The sequence below is a fragment of the Paramormyrops kingsleyae genome, chromosome 17, assembly GCF_048594095.1.
Source record: "Paramormyrops kingsleyae isolate MSU_618 chromosome 17, PKINGS_0.4, whole genome shotgun sequence".
NCBI classification, from domain to species: Eukaryota; Metazoa; Chordata; class Actinopteri; order Osteoglossiformes; family Mormyridae; genus Paramormyrops; species Paramormyrops kingsleyae.
The window spans coordinates 1,086,069-1,107,344 of record NC_132813.1 but is presented as its reverse complement, the minus strand read 5'-3'; the positions used below and the strand labels follow the sequence as shown (position 1 = coordinate 1,107,344).

Here is a 21,276-nt window from a genome sequence, read left to right as displayed (position 1 = left end):
TTCTTGAAAAGTACCTTCAGTACTACGGGACAAACAAACACCCAGGAACATCTAGATTCTTTAACTGCACATGTCTTTGTAGCGTTCGCGAATACTGGATCAATATCTAAGCCAATCGTAATACTGTGGGCTCAGTATGAAGTCCAATAGATTAGCGAATAATGTGACAAGAGTGTTTAATCCCACGGAAGAGTCCTGGTGCTGTTACACTTGAACAATTTAAAAGTGTATTAGTAAAATAATTAACACTGACATTCAACATTTTAGCAAATTATTTTCACCTTATATTTATTTTTTCATATAATTCCTTTTTAAACAAAAACAACAGTGGCTATATTGCAATGTTGAGACAAGTAATTAAAACACAACATTCCCGGGGAAAAGATACTGACACACGGAAAAGACTTAAAAAAAAACCTTATGAATGAGTAGCGTTACGGGAGAGATATCAGGGTATCAGAACATCCACTCGGTCAGCATCAACAGTCCCAATCAAACTCAGTCTTTTATCACACACAAGGAATTCGTACACCAATTCAAAACAGAACTTTGGTGAAGGATATACACTCAATATAGTGACGACACTCGACCAGAGACGTTAAGGTGTGGTATAGAAAAGTGCCGATTCTCCCAATCTGAGGGAATGAATATCGTAATCCGACATCCATTATACAGGAATACAGTACTGCAGCTATGGCAGACCTTACCTGTAAGATCCAGGCTTGCTTTCTCACAAATGTGTTACGTATCAGGCCTGACTGGTCTCTCTGCACTGTGCATGTGTACAGAAATGTGCTTCAGTTATAAAAGAGGACCGAGTCCCCGCTGGACAGAGAAAGCGAAGTACAGCAGCGAGTCTAATTGCATAAAGGACGACATTCAGAAACAAGGATGGGAAACTGGCACCTGGGCTCTTGTGCAATTCAGGCAGTCATACTCATCTGTTAGCTTTTCATATCATAACCAGTCACATGCACAACCATGCAAACATTTTAAAAATAGATATTCTTTTTTAAGATCTGTTCAAAACATTCTGCTATATGTTGAGATTCTGACACTGTTCCTGGCACGGACCAATCAGTACTGACGGTCACTGCCCCCGTGGGAGGCTGAAACGGGCACTAACACCCAGTGCAGTGAGACCAGTCTACCAGTGTCAAAACACCTGACACTCAGACGTGTCACCCCAAACTCAGACGTGTCACCCCAAACTGGGCATGGCAGCAGCCTGATAGGTGACCCGCAGATTGGGCTGCTTCCTCTCCGCATGTTTCCCTCTGTCCTGTAATCAGTCACATTCAGAAATAAAATGTTCTTTTGTCCATGTTCATAAATACAGGACACAGTTCATAGGGACAGGTACAAATATTTTCAAAAGTCACCCTCTTCATTTACATTCTACTTCCCTGTCTGTATATTTTTCTTGTGCGACCTCAAGTCCACACACTCCCAAGCTCAGAGGGAAGTACTTACATCTTTGAAAATGCAGAATTTTGACAACCTGCCCTTTCCTTATGACTGATGCCACAGTACATACATACTGTGAAAGCACGTTATATATCTATAAAAATAAAACACGTTTGAACTACGGAACTATACGTCACAAAATGTGTTGCTAAAGTGGAGTGAAAGATCAGTTCTTTCCAGAGACAGCACCAAATTCAGAATGACGTCTTTTGTGACAAATGGCAGTCCACTTATATACTCAATGGCAAGTGTGACAATAGTACAGAGGACACATAAACACAAGCCTGAATCTTAGTTATTAGTGTGCAAGACCGTGTTCGTGTTTGTGTCAGGCCGGAGCCCACTTCATTGGCACACCTGCTTCTACAAAAACCAACACACTATGGCAACACGCAGGAAGATCGATTCAACGGCACGCCTCTGCTTGCGACAGCCAGGCAGGACAGGGGAGCGATCTGTGCTGTCGCAGGACGAGCCTGCTGGGGTCATCATGACCTCGCATGGTCAGATCTCAGCTGCACACTGAGCTGCAGGAAAGGATCCTGAAACACGCCTGAAGCCCGTCTCCTAAATCAGGCTGCGTGCGCCGACACCCGGCTGTCCGTCTGCACAGTGCACACAAGTCACTCATGGAAAATGGTGACCTGCGTCACTCTGCGGCTGGTCTGCCGTCTCTCCTGGCTCACTGTGCCAGCTGCCCAGGGGCTGCAGTGTTATTGCTGGTGGGGGGGCGGGATGCTCTTCCGCTCCCATCCCCGTGGCCTCCTAACCCTGACTGGGTTGTGTGGAGCGAGACAGACTCACCCTCCTAACCACTCTTAACAAAAACCAAAGTAAGAGTCTGTGCTAATCTTGAGTGCCAGATAAAGGCTGTAAGCTCCTCGTCCCAAAGACAGGGAGAGATGGACTTCATGCTTCCAGCAGCTTCTGTCTGGCCATCTGAGCTTTAAGGTAAGCTGAGACTGGGCAGGGAGATTCAGGGCAGTCTTGCCTCCCATCCAGTGAGATGGCACATCTCCTGAATGACCACAAACTTGACTTTTCGGCAGGGAGTGTCAAAGAACTCATCACTGAAAAGCAGCCACCCAAAATGCTCCTGAACCCCCACCCTGACCAGCCCAGCACTGACACCCCCCACTCCTAGCATTCAGCATGTTACTCATATAGCACCATTTGGAGCAACAAAACCCTAATGTGCTACTTCTTCCATTGTCTACTCAAGTTTGAGAAAAAAAAATTTGCAACCACTATGCAATAAAACAATTAAACAAAATCATTAATCCAGAGCAGATCCTATGAGTAAATTTTTCAATAAACACTCCTGCTTTGAGGACCCTGCAAGCCGTAGTCTGGGCCCTCAATCATCAGCATGGCTGTGAAGCACTAATATAGCACCAGAAGAAGACCACGCTCTGGCATCCTTCTCAAAAGGAGAACTGCGCACTTTTCTGGGCCTGTACTTCTTGCTGTGCTGAGGGTTTTTTCCCGAGGCTCAGGTGACACTTTGAAGAAATGCAGCCCCTTCTGCTCCACAAAAAAACGTAAAATATAAAAAACAGGAAGAGGCCGAGTGGAGGATGGGGGGGGGGGTACTCTACGCAGCCGCTGTGCTTCCTCTGTCAGTTGCACTCTGGCAGGGGGTTCTCCTCGTCTGCGTGAGCTGGCAGGCCAGACGGCCACCGAACATCTGCGATCTTCTAGGTGTCGCCGTTCACAGTGAGAGTCCATCTATGGGCAGAGGCCTGGGGGTCCATGAGTGTGTGAGAGGGGGGCGGCCTGTGTGCATGTGTGGCAAAGCCTGGGAGAGGGCAGGAAGGGGGAGGTCCGGGTCCAGGCAGGATTGGCTCCTCCTCCTCCGCGCCACCTAGACGAAGGCCTCGTGCTTGCTGCCGTCAGTGGTGACCTTGGTGTACATTTTGGCGTCTTCTTCGCGCTCCTGCTTCTTGCGGACCAGCTGGCGCCGGAAGCACAGCAGGTAGAGGGGCAGGCAGAAACCCAAGATGCTCAGTCCCAACAGGCCCACGTTCACCTGTCAGGAGGAAGGGGGAGCAGGGGAGGGGGCAGGGTCATATGGAGCGGCGGAGTCACATGGAGGGGCAGGGTTACAGGGAGGGGTGGGGTCATGGGGAGGGGCGGAGTCATAGGGAGGGGCGGGGTCATATGGAGGGGTGGGGTCATGGGGAGGGGCGGAGTCATATGGAGGGGCGGAGTCATAGGGAGGGGCGGGGTCATAGGGAGGGGCGGAGTCATAGGGAGGGGCGGGGTCATAGGGAGGGGCGGAGTCATAGGGAGGGGCGGGGTCAGGCTCTAGCCACAGTTCACCATGTCTCCCTAAAAAAGTACATGGAGCAAAGGTCAGGCTGCAGGTGTGTGTTACTCACCCAGAGAGGGTCTCCCTCAAGGGGGCCCATCATGGCCATGAAGAGCGGCTGCTGGAGAAGGGCGAAGAGGGCACTGATCAGAGACTGCATCCCAGTCAGGCTGCCGAACTGGGAGGAAGGGTACCTGTGTGTGGCCAAAGCAGAACCATGAGCACACTGACACGATGGGAGTGAATAAGTACGTCACTCAGAGCATCACTGATAACAGCAGCCAGGGCACGTACACTGCAGCGTACAGCCCCCCCACGGCCGAGTGGATGAACCCTCTGACCACAGTGTGCAGGACAAACGACACGATCTGGAAGAGAAACACAGATAAACAACCAATCAACCTGCAGCCCTTTGTTTCATCTGCAGGCCCCGTAATGAATCCATTCTGACCGTCCAGAAAAATATATTGCAGAGCACAGATATGACAGCTAGAGGGCAGCGGCACACCTTAGTGGTTTAGGAGCATCATCACAATGCAGGCCGCTGGCCAGTAGTGCTGCAGCCAGGAAGCACAGCGCTGGGGGGGGGGGGGGGGGGGGCACAGTACTCACCTGCAGGGGCAGGTTGGGGATCAGGCAGGTGACCCCAAAACCCACAAGCAGCAGGTTGGTGAAGATAAATGCACGTGTGGCGTTGGTGATCTTCTGGATCTGCCGGTCACGGCGCGGGGGACTTCCTGGTTCCCTGGGTGGGGGGAGGGTCACACACAGAGGGGTCAGCTACAGGCATGTGTGACAGGGCCGGCAGGGACACGGCGGGGGCCGAGCGGCCGGTGGCACACTCACCGGCTGGACTTCGTGTGGTCCTCACACTCTTTCAGCTTCCAGTCCATGACGTAGCCGATGACGGGGGCCGTCAGCAGGCAGAGGAGCTGCAGCACGCCGAAGATGGAGGAGTACAGGCTCACTGAGAGACGGGGAGAGACAGAGAGGGCCGTCACTCAGGTCACAGGCATCTGCGTCAGAGAAGGGCCTGGGCCTCAAGGGCCTGGGCCTCAAGGGCGGGGGCCTCAAGGGCCTGGGCCTCAAGGGCGGGGGCCTCAAGGGCCTGGGCCTCAAGGGCGGGGGCCTCAAGGGCGGGGGCCGTGCTCCCAGGGACACTCGTCCGCCTACCGAACCTCCATCAGCTACAGATTATTTTTGAGAACCTGCAAACTTAAGGTTGCAGTTCCCCAAAATATCACCAGGGGGCAACAGAAAACCAGCACTGAGCAGTTGGTGCATGCACTAGAGCGAGCGGAGGAGCACAGGACAGAAATGTTTAATAAACACAGCGGTAATGCTGGTGGAGGCTGTAATGGGAGGGGTTAAATGAGAGTCCAGGAAGTGGCAATAATCTAAGCAGTGATCTCCTTACCAATTTCCATCCTCCCTCCTAAAAAGATGTGAGAAGCCAGAGTGAGAGAGAAGGGAGAGAGAGCAACAGCTGTCAGAGAGAGGACATGGCCGCAGGCTGTGGCCGCCTGAGCCTCAAGCACACGGCCTCATGGTAAAGTCCAACCATGCACTCCACATTTCTCAAAGACTTGCATTTACCATTTACTGCAGTTTGCAAGCTGACCGCTGATTGTGAGGTGCAGCCTGCACTGTGCTGGTATCTGCACTGAGAGCGAGCGGCACGCTGAGCCGGGTGTGAACCCACCTGACCAGTAAGCCTCATTCTGATTGTGAAATACTCGTTATACAGCAGTAATACTTCTTTGCTCTTTGGATTACCTAACTTACTCTGCTATTTTAAAAGAGTTTTGCAATAAAAGTCCACTGAAACTGAAGCGTGATTCCAAATAAGAATTTTACAGGGAAATTACAGATGGACACACAGTCATGTGACACACAGTCATGTGACACACAGTCATGTGACACACAGAGGCCCAGGTTCAGGAGACACACATCATGCTCTTGCCGCCCCCCCCCCCCACGCACCTGTGCTGAGGTTGCCTTCCGTCAGCGACTCCAGGATGCTGTTCATGGCCCCCATGTAAAAGATGAGCCGCAGCTGTGTGACACACATGGTGATCAGGCTGAGCATGAAGATGGGGCTGAAGATGCTGCGCAAGAAGGACTGAGCTGGAGGAGACAGAGGGGGAGACAGACAAGCAGAATCAACAGGATGCAGGCACAGCAGAGACCAGCAGGGGGCAATGTGGGCAAAACACTCAACTCATGACCAGAAGGTAACCGATATAAATCCCACTGTCAGCTTCCCATTGGTCTTTGAGCACAGCACTCAGATCCAGTCACTTCACCAGTGTCCAGTTTGCCTACAGATGCTGAGGACACTGCAGCCTGAGCTCAGTAGCTGAAGGCGGTGCTGCGAGTGGGATACAGACGCACGGCCGCCCAGCTCATTAAGGAGCACGGCCACCCCAGGACATCGATGCTTTGTCCCACTCCGAGATGCTTCTGAGGACGGGGTAAACGTCAAAGGAAGGTGCAGAGGAAAACTCTAGCAGGCCATGGGAACACAATCCAGACACGGCCTCCCCCAAAGGTCTCGTCAGTCAGGCCTGGCTAATTGGCTCTCGGATCTTGATTGGCTCCTCGATGCTGGAGAACCCCGATGCTCGGACCCTTCCTGCGAGGCGGTCAGATCCAATTGTACAGTCTGCTTGGTGACATGACAACCTGCTGGGTGTCTGAGGGCCCTGAACTGGGTCGAAGGGCATCAGAAGAGTGGAATGTACTATTAAGAGTGGCGGGGGGAGAAGAGGCAGCTAGATTTCTATAATATATATATATATAATCCTCCCTAAACAGCCCACTTTCCTTAGGTTGGCATAGATTTGTATATAATCCTCCCTACACAGCCCACCTTCCTTAGGTTGGCACAGGCCTGGTCCTGCTGCCTTCACTGCAGGGCGGCTCAGGAATGGCTGCCGACTTACATTCCTCCTCTGGCTGGCACTTGACCTCCAGGTCCACTGTGGACAGACACAGCTTGTTGCCATCCTGCGCCGCCAGTTCTTTGGGACTCTGCTTCATGGAGTTGCCCACGCTCAGACGACGGCCCACAGTGGTCACCTGCCGGTAGAACTGCTTTCCAGTGATCTTGTGGTCGAAACCCAGCCAGCTGAACTTGATCTTCACACTGTGGGAGTGGTGAGGGGATTTCAGAATGGAAGGAGTAAAAGGGAGGGAGGTGGGACAGAGGAGAGGCAGGGGGGTGAACATAACAAATTTACAAACGAGAGGAGGCCATTCGGCCCATCAAGCTCGTTTGGGGAGAACTTAACTAATAGCTCAGAGTTGTTAAAATCTTATCTAGCTCTGATTTAAAGGAACCCAGGGTTTTAGCTTCCGCTACACTAGCAGGAAGACTATTCCATACTCTAACTACACGCTGTGTAAAGAAGTGCTTCCTCAAATTTGTTTTAAAATGTTCTCCCACTAATTTCCACTTATGGCCACGAGTTCTAGTATTTAAACTAATATAAGATAAGGCAGGTGACAGTGTTTCCATGCGTGAGACAGCATGTTTACACACGTGACAGCATGCTTCCATGCGTGTGACAGCATGTTTCCATGCGTGTGACAGTGTTTCCATGCGTTGTACAGCATGTTTACATGCACATGACAGCATGTTTCCATATGTGTGACAGCATTTCCATGTGTGTGATAGCGTGTGTTCATGCATGTGACGACCATGCTTTTCTCACGTGTAGTCCATGTCCTCGGGTCCAGGGAAGGGCTCCAGAGGCCAGTTGAAGAAGCAGTTGATGAAGACGAGGCCAGCACAGCCCGCCCACACCAGCAGGATGGTGATGAAGGTCACTCCCAGGTCATAGATCACCTGAGAGAGACCAGGCAGGTACGTCAGTGAAGAGCTCGTCCACAGGGGTCACCATTAACAGACAGCGCCTTGGAATCCGACCCGACAGCAGCTGATTGGATGACCTAAAACATGTGGGTCACATGACGACCTGCAAACATGGAGAGTGTCTGACAAACGGAGGGGAGACCAGCTGAGAAGACGCAGGTTCTGTACCTACGCAGGCTCAGTACCTTGATTCCTGGGAAGGTGACTGCTGAGGAGGCATAGGAGCCAATCATCAGGGCGATGAAAGTGGAGCGAAGGTCTCCGAACATGTTGGGCAGCTGCAGAGGGAGGCAGGGAGGCGAAGAGCGTGAGAACACACCTAGTGGCGCAATGTCAACCTGCCGCAATAATGAAGGGAAACCCATGTGAAGGCGAGGAAACGGAGAGGCCCCGGCCAAAAATCAGGGGCAGCTTCTGTACAAACACAACAGACAGAGTGAGTATAGAGAAGAAAAAAGAAACAGAAAAGGAAAAAGTATAAATACATAAACAGAAAGCTGACACAAATTCCCTGCAGAGGAGCTGAGGAATTACATATGAAATCCATAGGCTTCACAGCATTTTAGGGTGTGGATACTGAAATGTGGACTCAGTCACTGAGTCATACAAGCACAACAGCCTTGAAGGGCGAAGCCGGGGGCCTCACAGACCGCAAAAGGCAAAGGGGCTTGTGTACAGACAAAGGCCAGAGCCAGAGGGAAGGGCAGGTAAGGCAGCTGGTGCTGCTAAATGAAAGCGGTAAACAGACGGAGGAAGAGCACCGTGCCAAAAGGAAACGCAGTCAGCATGGGGGGGCTGCGAGGACTCTGCTGAATCGGCATATCGGAGTACAGACAGCAGGCTGCAAATGGAAGCGGCGCTTAGCATGGGCTAGAGCTCTGTGTGTCTACAGTGCGGGTCCCCTAGTGGAAAAGCAGCAAACCTGCCTGTCACACTGTCAGCATGCTTATACCTGGAAGTGCTCTGAGCGCAATACCGAGAAATGGCTGCTTTTAGCAACATGAGGAGTCCTGCTCCCCTCATCTCTGCCAGGATGGCCCCCGGTGGCTCCCTCGCCCACTCCGGCTCCCTCGCCCCCTCCGGCTCCCTCACCCTGCTGGCTCCCTCGCCCACTGAACCCTCCCTCGCCCACTCCGGCTCCCTAGCCCCTTTGGCTCCCTCGCCCACTCCGGCTCCCTCACCCTGCCGGCTCCTTCGCCCACTCCGGCTCCTTCACCCCGCTGGCTAACCTCGCCCACTCCGGCTCCCTCACCCCGCCGGCTCCCTCGCCCCCTCCGGCTCCCTCGTCCCCTCCGGCTCCCTCGCCCCCGCCGGCTCCCTCGCCCACTCCGGCTCCCTCGCCCCCTCCGGCTCCCTCGCCCACTCCGGCTCCCTCACCCCGCCGGCTCCCTCGCCCCCTCCGGCTCCCTCGTCCCCTCCGGCTCCCTCGCCCCCGCCGGCTCCCTCGCCCACTCCGGCTCCCTCGCCCCGCCGGCTCCCTCGCCCACTCCGGCTCCCTCGCCCCCTCCGGCTCCCTCGCCCCACCGGCTCCCTCCCCACTCCGGCTCCCTCGCCCACTCCGGCTCCCTCGCCCCGCCGGCTCCCTCCCCACTCCGGCTCTCTCACCCTGCCGGCTCCCTTGCCTCACTCATGACAGACATAAGCTCGCTCTCCAGGAGCCGTACCCTGCTGACGCTCACGCCAAGGTCAAGCAGAACATGAAAACACCCAACATGACAGCTGCTACTATAATCACAGGCTCTTTTTATACCACGGGGAAACGAGCCCAATTATGAGAAGGAATCTGTACACGCCGCTACACTGATGTCGTAATTATGTAGAGGCATGAACGTCTAGGAGCCAAAAGACTCGGTTTGACAAACAGGAAACAGAACTGGAAATGGAGCCACGAGGATCGTCTTAACCGTCACCATGAATCATCACTGCTAGTTGGGTCGTAACGAAGATTAATCATCAGGAAACTGAGGGATTAGGTCTTCTCACACTTGGCAGCGTTTATGTTCCTCACATCATGTGATCAGTGCATAAATATCAGCAAGCGACGCATGCAGACCCCTGGGTCCTGAAAGGCAGTAAAGATTGACCACGAACTGCGTGCCTCACTAGTCATGACTGAATTCCACTGAACTGGTGGAGGAGGGGAACTTCTTGCCCCCTGGCGGGAGCTAATGATTGGTCACCTTCGTCCTTCAGTCACACGAGCAGTGGGTCACGTGGGTCATGGGGTCACTGCTGCCTTTCACAGATCAGCGATCTCGACTCCCAGCTGAAGGTCCTGCAAGTTCTTCTGGCCCAGCTTTCTCATTCTCAGACATATGCTTAATCAGTTGTTACGTCACACATATATTTATGGTGTACAGTTACACTGTAGAGTGTTGCATTGCGAAGCGTGTGTCCGATGCATTTGTGTACCGTCTCTGGTTTCAGAAGACACGCGCTTGGCTCATAATCACAACCCTCTAAAAATACACTGGAGGCAGCACCGATCCAGACTGACCCAGTCCGGTCCACACAAGCACGTCTGTGACCACGTGACGGACTGGCCCCCAGGTTCACCTATCCAGCAAGCCCCCTAAACTGGCACCAGTACAGGCCATCACAATCCCTTTGAACACCAAAGGCTGTATACCACCCCCACAGTAAACATCTGCAGAGGGTTCAAAACAGGGGGGAGGCTACTTACGACTGTTTACCACATACAGGAATGTCTGAGTAAGAGGGAAAAAAGCCTGAAATACACAGGTTACACAACAGGCGATAGGGAACACCCCAGAAAGAGGAGCAGCGGTCCAATCCAATAGCAGGAGAGAACGTTGGTACAAGACAAGCACTAACACAAAGGAAGGCAGAGCTCAACAGAAATGGCGTGAAAAAACAAAAATATCATGGCTGATCTATGAAGCTGCAGGTGTGTAATTCGACATTTAAGGAAACAGCCTTTCCATTGAGAAGGAAGGAGAGCAGAATCACAGGCAGCGTCTGTGCCCCCCCCAGAGGGTCGGCAGGAGAGCCCAGGCCAGTCCTGGAGGGGGGACAGCCATGCCAGATCACTCCCGGGGGGCACAGAGTCACACCAGCCTACTCAAGGGGGGAGACATAGTTTTGCCAAGCAGCTCAGCCATCAGTGTCACGAAGTGGTGGGGGGGGGGGGGGGTCTTGATGTTCTCTGACCTTCATGGTGGAGTAACAAACATACACACACACACACACACACACACACATAAACACACACACACACACACACACACACACTCACACAAACACTCACACAAACACTCACACACACACACCCCCATTTCATTTCATGTTATCAGTCTGGACTCACCATCTCTGCGGGGGAGGGGCACAAAAAATGAAAGATAGGAATAAGACAGATCCAGACGAGCTGGTGATAAAAAATGAAATACAGAGGGAAGGGAAGCAGATCATAGCATGGAGAAGTGAAAGAGGCAGGGGAGGGGGTTGGGGATGGGGGGGGAGGCGTGTGACTCGTCATGGCAGCTGATGAAAACCAGCCCAGACCGGCGAGATCCTGACTGCGCAGAGCCCAGCGGCATAGACAGCCAAGGAGACCCATGCCCAGGTACACCCTGTTCCGGGCTCAGACCCTCACTCCCACATCGGGTGTCAGCACCGAGAGCTCGCTCTTCCCTCCCCGTCAGTCGTATGCTCCTGGCCTTGTGATGGAGACACGCAGCTCCTGGCTGTCGCCGATGAAAACGGGTTAGTGACCGGATCAGCATGTTCTCTCCGATTCCAAACCCTGAACTGAGTGGCTCCTCTGTTAACCGTGCTGTGCTATGGGGACGGAGGGGGACACCGTCTCTGGGAAACACGGGGACATCCCCTGCCTCCTCATTCAAGAAACAAAAAGTGCCAGAACAACTTTGTTTATCAACTTTCACCTGCTTTCAGGCCGTCGGGGTGACATCAGGCCGGTGCGGAGTCCCCACGGGAACAGAATGCACTGAGTTTGCTGACTGCTCATGTCTTAAGCTTCTTTTTTTAACCAGACATATGCCAGAAGCAGAGTTTGGATATTACAGCTCACTGCTGCACCTCTTAGTGCTGTTACTGTTATCATGTTCTTAGCTGAAGCTTAGAAGTGCAATACAGCTCTACATAGCTGCAATACCGCCCTACACAGCTGCAATACCGCTCTAAACAGCCGCAATACCGCCCGACACAGCTGCAATACCGCTCTACATAGCTGCAATACCGCCCTACATAGCTGCAATACCGCCCTACACAGCTGCAATACCGCCCTACACAGCTGCAATACCACCCTACACAGCTGCGGTACCGCCCTACACAGCTGCAATACCGCCCTACACAGCTGCGGTACCGCGCTACACAGCTGCAATACCGCTCTACACAGCTGAGGTACCACTCTACACAGCTGCAATACCGCCCTACACAGCTGCAATACCGCCCTACACAGCTGCGGTACCGCTCTACACAGCTGCAATACCGCTCTACACAGCTGCTGTACCGCTCTACACAGCTGCAATACCGCTCTACACAGCTGCGGTACCGCTCTACACAGCTGCAATACTGCTCTACAGAGCTGCACACATTCTACGCAAAGTCAGCACTGAGGACACAAACAGCAGAGCTGCAGTTCCCCGACCCTGGATCCAAGCCAGAAATGCATGGCTTGGACTGGCACTGCTACCTGAGGCCTAGTACCATCGCCACCCCTGCCCACCTCGGCCACGCCTGCCCACCCCTCCGGTCTCTGTGTAATGACCTACATAAACAGCCACCAGAACATTCTTCACGGTACTTCTACCCATGACAACCACGCCTTCATGAGAGCTCATCTCCTGACAACTGACTCATTCTGCTCCAAGCTCAACATACTTATTTAACAGCATTTTAACATGGACATTTTTTTAACTCCCTTAAAACAGATCACTTCACATTCACCTGCAGGCACCATGTTACTAATGCTACCAATAATTAATCACCCCCCCCTTAAAGGACCACGGCTGCTTTTTCCACTCACATGAGGTCTGTCCGGGAGGCAGAACTCAGAGAGAGAGAGAAACAGGAAGCCCGTGTGTGTGGGGGAGGGTACGGGAGCAGAGCAGCTGCATTAAGGCGCATAGCATGCTGGTGACAAACATGCAGCCGCCTATACATGACACGCTTACATGCACATGCAGCACGAAGGCTGCCGGCAAACTGCACAGAGGATGAGGCTGAGCACAGAGAATGAGGCTGAGCACAGAGAATGAAGCTGAGCACAGAGAATGAAGCTGAGCACAGAGAATGAGGCTGAGCATGGCCCAGAACAAAGCGGCCAGAGCACTGCCAGGAGAACAGGACACAGGGAGAACAGGCCAGCCCAGACAGAACAGGGTACAAGGCTGCGAGACCCCTAGGGAATACACACACACACACACACAAACACACAAACATAGACACACAAACATAGACACACACACAAACAGACAGACATAGACACACACACACACCAATACACACACCATGACTAAAGGGAGAATTCAAAGTTGTGAGCCAGCTGTCCTGCCCAGTAAGGTACCGCATTGCTGCTTTTTATTTATCCCAGTGTTAGATTCCCTTAGCAGGGCATTAAGAAGAGGAGACAGCGCCCCCCCCCCCCACCTCCACCCCCCCCCTCTCCCCGGTGCTTTAATTCCTTGCTGTATTGCTGGCCAGACATAGAATAATGAATGTTTGCAGAACAACACAGAGCTGTAATTCCAAAGGCCTGAAGTGGACTTTGCTGCCTGTCATCCCAGAATGTCTCCATAACTTCCTGGCGGTGTTTAATGTGTGTGTGTGTTGGGGGGGGGGGGGGGATTGGGGGGGATCCTTCAGTGAAAAACACACAGCAGGCGTGGGAAACGCTATCGCTGTGAATATCACCAAAAACACAAACCACTGGCTTTGACTGGCCCCCATTCCAGGACTTACAGAACATCAGGGTCTAGGTCATACCTGCCCCCCCCCTGGGGTGGACAAGGACGGGGGTGGGGGGATCAGAACTTACCGTGAGGGATGTGAAGGTCATACACATGCCGCCAAAACCGTTGAGCGCCAGGGCGATAAAGATCAGCACAGACAGGCCTGAAACAGGGAGGACAGAGACGGTAAGGCAGTGGGGGGGGGGGGCACGTGCTCTGCCAGCCGAGGCGGGGGCAGTCTAAGTGGGGGCCATACGTACTCTGTGGATTGCTGGAACCGTAGGCGATGAGGATGCAGGAGCAGGCGAAGCTGGCGCTGAGACAGAGAGCAGTGTGGGGGTCAGGCCTGACGGCTTTGTGACCACGCCCCCCCCCCCCACCCGCCACGCCCCTCACCTGCCAAGCAGCCGCAGCTTGCGCGGGCCGTACTTGTCCATGACGATGCCGAGGGGCAGCGTGATGGCGCTGAGCAGGAAGGAGCCGACGGTGAAGGCCAGGTTCAGCATCTCGTCCTGCTCCTTGCAGATGAGCCAGCTGTTCATGCGCTGAGGCACCTCGTCCTGCGACTGGTTCAGCCCTGAGCCGTTCCCTGGCCAGGCGGAGGAGGGGTCAACACCGTTAGAGCTCTACTAAGAATGTAGCAGGACCTACCCAGGTGAGCTTAAGCACGCAGGCTAATTACAGAGGGATAAATGACTGATATGCAGTGTGCAGCTCCACAACAGGACCCTGGGTCCTCAACTCACAGAGCATGCAAAACACAGGAGAAAAGTCTGCTTCAGTGTAGAGGGCAGCGGCTCGCTGTCAGGCTGAACACATCTGACGAGCACTCAGCACCTCCATTTTGTTTTCTCTCCCAAGACGATCTCCAAACAAACACAGAGAGGATTTAGCCGCGAAGGCCGCTGTGAGGAAACACACTGAAAAGCCATCTCCCGGTGTTCCCAGAAACATACTTCCCGTAACTTCCGCTGCCCTGAGAGGCACAGCAGCTGAGTTCAAGCTGGGAGACAGTTAAATGTCATATGAACAGCCTGAGACAGATAAACAAGCGGCAGAATTAGATGTGTACTGCCCTGGGCGACACACACTGTGCTGAGCCAATGAACTTCCAAGGCGACATTAATAACCAGCGACTTACTGGTTAATGGGCCTCACCACCTCAGTATTTCCAATGAACTGCTTATTCACAAACACTTCCCAAGCTGTTAGGTTTTTACCAACTAAATCTCCCATTATCTGCTGTAAAATGAGCCCCTGTTCTCCGAGGCTCTGGGAGACGACAGTGACTGTAAACTGTACTATTTCATCGGCAGAGCATTTTCATTATTTTTATACGCTGACGTCACACTGAAACAGTCACCCTTTATTTGCAAGGTGGGGGGGGGGGTGTGTGTGAAAAATGTTAATCAGTAATGGCATCTGCAGCGTGGCTAGGCGGCGAAGGGGAGGTGCCAGAATGCGGCCACGCTTGCACCGCCGATTCCTGCGACCGTCACCACTGCGGACGCACAGAAAGGACCTGCCGTGTGACACTCCCCTCCCCCGACAGATATCGGGGGGGGTCAGAAGGGATAAGCAGGGAGCCAGAGAGAAAGGGAGAGGATTCCTCAGCTATGATTCATTAGTAATATTCTGGTTATAATAATGTTCATGGAGGCAGCCTCTGTCCCCACGCCACTGCACTGATGAGGTCATCATTTCTGAGCTGTCAATGACAGAACCTGAGGGATAAGCACTCATTACTGCAAACCCCCCTGTAAGGTCGATGTTTAAAAGTGCAGATAAGACCCACGGAAACGCTCCTGCAGCTCCCTGAGCGTTACTTGGCGCTCCGGTACCTGCACTTTGCATTGGGCAAACAACTAAGTGCTTATGAGACAAACGAAAATAACCATGCAGGTGAATCGCAAGTGGCCCCTGCGGGTGATGCAGGCTGTATTAGTGGCTTCCCCGGGGGGGGGGGGGGTCCTGTGGAACGCCCGGCCCGGCCCGCGAGTGGCCACAGAATCCGGCTTGTGCCGGATGGCACTCTTTCTCTCCGCATGTCCATTTAAGGAAGTGAAACAGAAATAAAAACTATGAGGTTGATGTGGAGAGCCGAGCAATGCTGACTTCTGCTGCTGCAGCAAAAGCAAGACAGAGACTGCAACTCATCACTCCCCCCCTCCGTCTGATGTAACCTGAAATTCCAGAAAGTCCGCTGACGATATTCTGACCGTGTAGAAATCGTCTCCATGGCTTACCATCCCCCTCATCCCATCACATCAACCCTCAGACATCATGTGACGCTGCTCCACAGCCACGGGGTGAATATCCTATCCTGGGGCCGAGAGTTTGTGCATGTGAATTTTTGGAAGATGGTGGCACTGGGGGGTGGGGTGGCCGAAGCCAGGCACCTGACTCTGCCCTCCTCCAGCTCCGGAGTTACACCGCCGGCGGTAAACAGAGGACAAAGCAGCTCAGGAGGAACTGGGAGCCCAGCATGGAAGGAGGCTGGCAGAGAAGAATGGAATTTATGGACATAAGAGATAAAAAAGGCGAGGGAGCCTGATGGGCTGAAAGGGAAGGCAGTAAAAGGGAGAATAACAAAGAGAGACGCAATAAAAGGCATTACTGTCAGGGTCACTGTAAAGCTGCAGCGAAAGGCATTACTGTCAGGGTCACTGTAAAGCTGCAGTAAAAGGCATTACTGTCAGGGTCACTGTAAAGCTGCAGCGAAAGGCATTACTGTCAGGGTCACTGTAAAGCTGCAGCGAAAGGCATTACTGTCAGGGTCACTGTAAAGCTGCAGCGAAAGGCATTACTGTCAGGGTCACTGTAAAGCTGCAGCGAAAGGCATTACTGTCAGGGTCACTGTAAAGCTGCAGCGAAAGGCATTACTGTCAGGGTCACTGTAAAGCTGCAGCGAAAGGCATTACTGTCAGGGTCACTGTAAAGCTGCAGTAAAAGACATTACTGTCAGGGTCACTGTAAAGCTGCAGCGAAAGGCATTACTGTCAGGGTCACTGTAAAGCTGCAGTAAAAGGCATTACTGTCAGGGTCACTGTAAAGCTGCAGCGAAAGGCATTACTGTCAGGGTCACTGTAAAGCTGCAGTAAAAGGCATTACTGTCAGGGTCACTGTAAAGCTGCAGCACCAGCCAGATCACACAGATCAGACGGAAGGGGAAACGCCCGGCATTATCCACATCGCCCGGTGGCAGCGTCCCGGACCCGCCGCCCTGCCCACTTGCAACACAAGACAGGCCTCAAGCTCCTCGGCCGGCCAGGGCTACAAATGCTGCTCTGCATGTGAGACTCTCGACGTTTCGTTCGCCAAACATACCCCGGAATGGCCCGAATCACAGGGGCGCTGACCAGCTCACAAAAGCTGTTTCTTCAAATGGATCACAGGTCAAAATCGGGGGATAAAAATCGAAGGCAATCCTGAAAGGAAGCGCCTGATAATGTCCTCCATTCAGAGAGAAGTTTCGCTCCTGTTTGATTCGTTTGGCTGCTCTCCTGTTCCCAAAGTCAGGTCCCCAGAGGGCTACAACAAATGGTTTCCACTGATATAGACAGAGAATACGTGTTACCTGTAACTGAGAATATGTGTTAACTGTAACTGAGATGTTTTTAGCACACAGAGCTATCAGAGATTTCTGCATGAGTGCCACACAATCACACCCCTCTGTGAGGCCAGCGTACTCATTTCGGCCTTTGTGCTGAAATGGGCCTGTTCACCTGCTCCCACTAGAGCTTCTAGAAGTAGAAGTGAAACCTTTGGAAGGATACGAGTCACCAGAACTTCTTTTCCCACAGACCGGCCTGTGATCCTCTTACTTCTCAGAGCTGGAAAGTATCGCTGACCTTTTCAAGCTGCCTAATCATCTTATTCTCGTGTTGTTTACAGCTGCAACTCCTGTTACTAAATGCTACGGTTGTGTAACACATCCAGCATCTGCTGGCACTACGCCCCCCCCCCCCCCCCCCTTAAAGCTGCTCTTTGTCGAGAAAGGCGCCAGGCCCCACCGCCTGTCCGCCTGTGGCGTCTACCCACACAATGTGTTCTTGACCTGCTTCTGAAATGTGGCACGGGAATCGAATGACAAAAGCCTGGTGCAGACTGTCAACACATATGACATCATGACCCGCGGAAAGGAGTGAAACCGGAACACTGGTATTTTATGCAAAATGATGATACAAGCAAGCGGGACACCCGTCTCTCTAAGCACGTTAAACCGCTCAAAGGTTATTCTAAAGTTATTTGGATAAACTGTTCCTAGTATACTACAGCTATAAATGTCACCTCATAGTAGCACTGGAGTGTCTGGGCAGTGAGGTGTACATCCACCACATTGAGCTTGCACATGATTTTGCCATCTCAGTAGCGAATTGGCCACTGGCAGAGGTCACAGAAGCTGCCCCCACAGCTTCTGCCCAGCCCAGACCCCCCCGCCACCCTTAGCCACTAGCTGGGGTGACAGGCTGCACATCCTCACCTGGCTCCTGGCAGAGGTAGGAGTAGAAGCCTTCCGACTTCAGCATGATGAGCAGGGAGCTCCAGCCCAGCAGGACGGCAGAGAAGAGCAGGTTCTCCAGCACTGCGCTCACTGCCATCCACCAGCGGCGCGAGAAGGCTGTGGCCAACGAGGGAGCCATGGCCAAAGGGGGGGGGTCAGCGGGTCACTGCTGGTGTTGCTGGGACGAAGCGTCAAAGCACAGGTCCACCGAGCTCCTTATGAACGAGAGGACACATTTAAAAGGTGTGAGGCATCATTAACTGCTGGCAGATGGTCCCTGACAAGTCAATGGCCAGCCCCCCCCCCCCTTCAATATGGCTGGCAGCTGTTAGAGTGTGCCTTATCACCAGTTACACGCACATTTATCTGTGTGCCATCGAAATGCTCACAGACTGACGGCACGTGCTGGTGCTCTTGTCGCCAGTCACGCATGAAGGTGGATTATCACTTTCTTCATATGTCCGTTATTTACTTAGGGATGGTACAAAGGTGGGTGTCAGAATTTACTTATAAACACTGATACGGTTCTTTCATAAACATCATCAACAGCTGTGTGCTTTCAACGTCCGTCTGAACTGACTTATCGTTATGTTAAATTTACTTACTGTTGTATTTTAAGCACTTTTCGTTTTATTTTTTAATTTAGATTGATTAAGGCCTGGTCTTTCTGTTACGTTATACGGTGTTGCAATAAAATATAAAATATTAAAGTTTGGTTGTTAAAACTTGTTTCAAAAGAATGACATAGAGGACCACACATCTCTCCTTTGTTCCTCACCGACGGCGAATGAAAATTTCACCTGTTTGTAATTCACTAACATCGCCCACATGTCCCCGCTAGCTCCGCCTTATGTTGCTCTGATTGGCCCTCCGCTTTTATAGCGCCTCTCCCATTTGCTCCTCCGAAACAATATTGCGGAAAGGTGCCACGTGAGGCCGAGTTTCAGCCGGTTCGAACCGGTGCGGCGCGAGATTCTCTGCAACCATTCTTTTTCATGTTGCCGTTATCGTGGATGAGTAGCGGCTGAATGACGTATTTGTTTAATGCAGAAATGACCAGCGATATTTCATGCAGTAATTAAACTGCAGTGTCCTGGACTAAGGTCACCATGTACATTTTGAAAACGTATCTTGTAGCCTACTTTTCATTTCTGACAAAGTAAAAGATTAAGGATATGTGTATATGTATTTAAATAATTTGCGAAGACGGTTTCTCGCCCTTATGCGCTAGGACGATTCTATTTATGGTGAGGAAAAGAGCAGCTCCTGAAACTGGTCTGAACTGGACCTAAATCACCACCCCTTCAGTACACCTCGTCCTGAGGTCGGACCCCAGCCCCACAGAACCTGTCACAGCCGCCAGTCTGCGTTGCCTCTTCTTCTGACCCGTCACGCTTAAATGATCATTTTGCATTTCATTCCTGTTCTGCGCTCGAATACCATGCAAACGAAAACGCATTTGCGATGACACTTCCTGGTTTTAAATTTGCCATTTTCTTTGTCGTTGCTGTTTTTGGCACCCACGAGCGCACCGGTCAGTATGGCGCATTTCGAGCACAACCAGCATCCATCTATTTCACGTATTGCGGATACGAGTTCAATTATGTTTTCACCAGACTAGTTCCCCTTCGTGTCTGCATACAACGTTATATAATCAGAAAAAATGTCACTTACGTATACCTGCATCTGGCCAAAATGTTACACAAATCATTATCCGCGCGCGTATTTAAACCCTTCTAATGTAACCAAGGTACAAGCAAATTTCACAAAAATCAAATTACATTTTCACGATATCGATTTTGTGATAAAATGAAGTGCAATGAAATACTGCTGAAATTATCATTAGGGAAAACTTGTGCCTGTAATAAATGATGTGCCACTTACACGGTAGGCTACTGTATACATGAAATTGAATAAAGAACAAATGCAAATGAATTGAGATCTTTTACAAACGATCGACTCATCAGCTAGAAATTCCTGTTTATCGACCGTCAGTATTTGTTACACACGGGAGATGAAGTTGCTACCCCGAACACAAACATCCCATCTAAATTCGGTTTGTAATGCATCAAATGGTTGTGAAACCGAAAGATTGAGCTGGGTTGAATTACACAGTAGAATCCAATAATATTCATGCTGAGGATGCGGACATAACTGCAGTGTTTATGGTGTGAGTAACTTTTCACGGTTATACTGAACGTCAGTAGCGATGCTGCCGCAGTATTCGTATAGGCTGGCACGGTTCAATCACATTTACGTTTTATCGCTCCGTCAAAAACATTCAGATGTAATCTACTGAAGCTGGATTGCCTAAACATAACGGGCAAAGCATTCTGAGACATAACGTTACCTGAGGCAGCGTAAAAAGGAGACCGGAGGATTGTTTGCCCATTCAATGCAATTCCTTTCCTAGCATCCCAGGATATCACGATGCAGAACATGTCATACCTGAGCTTCGCTGAAATCCACGAATGAATCGACCAAATCAGCCGGATGCAGCTCGCTTTTGGCTTGAAATCGTTTTCTGCTGAAAAATGAGCTTCTTGTATAACGCAGCCTAACACTGCATCCTTTGCATCAATTTTTCCCCCATCTCCACACCGACAGCTGCTTTATAGCTTCGGCGAAGGCAACACAAACAACCTCTCGCTGTCATTGGTCGGTTAAACAGCTAGAGACAGACCTCAACCAATCAAATACACCCTTGAACAGTTAAATAATTAAATAGACGATAAACTAGTTCTTATAGCCTTCGTTTGTTTCAGCAAAAGATGACCAAAAAACAACCTTGTCGAAGTGCTTATTTTGAAATTTCTAGTGTACATTGTTACATAATTTCAAATTAGGTCTACATGAAAGAAAAGGCTAATTGAAATTTTGTTACAGAAGTGGGGAGTAACGTAATTATTCGTACCATCTTTTGCTGTAGAAAGCGTTACTTTCGTGTTTATGCAGTTTTGGTGAATTAGTGTGCTGTGCGAACCAGTTACGTTCGTATTATTTGTATTTTTTTCTAGTTGATTTACACTGCAAGCATTTGTGCTAAGTTAGGTTCGGTCATATGGATACAATCTTACTGCTTATGATAAATTTGATAAATGCTGAAAATCAAAGTAGGCTACAGTACTTGCCAATGTAAATGAAAACATTTATATTTTTAAACCACTTACACAGAGCCGATTTT

General features: G+C 51.3%; 1 protein-coding gene across 2 annotated transcripts; it reads right to left on the bottom strand.

Moving 5' to 3' along the window:
• Positions 1 to 261: 261 nt before the first annotated feature.
• Positions 262 to 20,708, bottom strand: LOC111833779 (large neutral amino acids transporter small subunit 4-like). Of its 2 annotated transcripts, XM_072701190.1 has the most exons (15): positions 20,541 to 20,708; positions 18,072 to 18,307; positions 13,985 to 14,177; positions 13,849 to 13,904; positions 13,675 to 13,751; positions 7,841 to 7,933; positions 7,495 to 7,628; positions 6,724 to 6,926; positions 5,762 to 5,905; positions 5,196 to 5,213; positions 4,625 to 4,745; positions 4,391 to 4,523; positions 4,073 to 4,146; positions 3,849 to 3,972; positions 262 to 3,496 (listed from the first exon to the last, which is right to left on the bottom strand). In XM_072701190.1, the coding sequence occupies exons 2-15, from the start codon at positions 18,229 to 18,231 to the stop codon at positions 3,332 to 3,334; spliced, it is 1,695 nt and encodes a 564-aa protein (XP_072557291.1). In that variant the 5' UTR covers positions 18,232 to 18,307; positions 20,541 to 20,708; the 3' UTR covers positions 262 to 3,331. The 2 variants fall into 2 exon arrangements, with proteins under 2 accessions (XP_072557291.1, XP_072557292.1); XM_072701191.1 differs by lacking the exon at positions 5,196 to 5,213 and having other exon boundaries at positions 20,541 to 20,707.
• Positions 20,709 to 21,276: the final 568 nt, after the last annotated feature.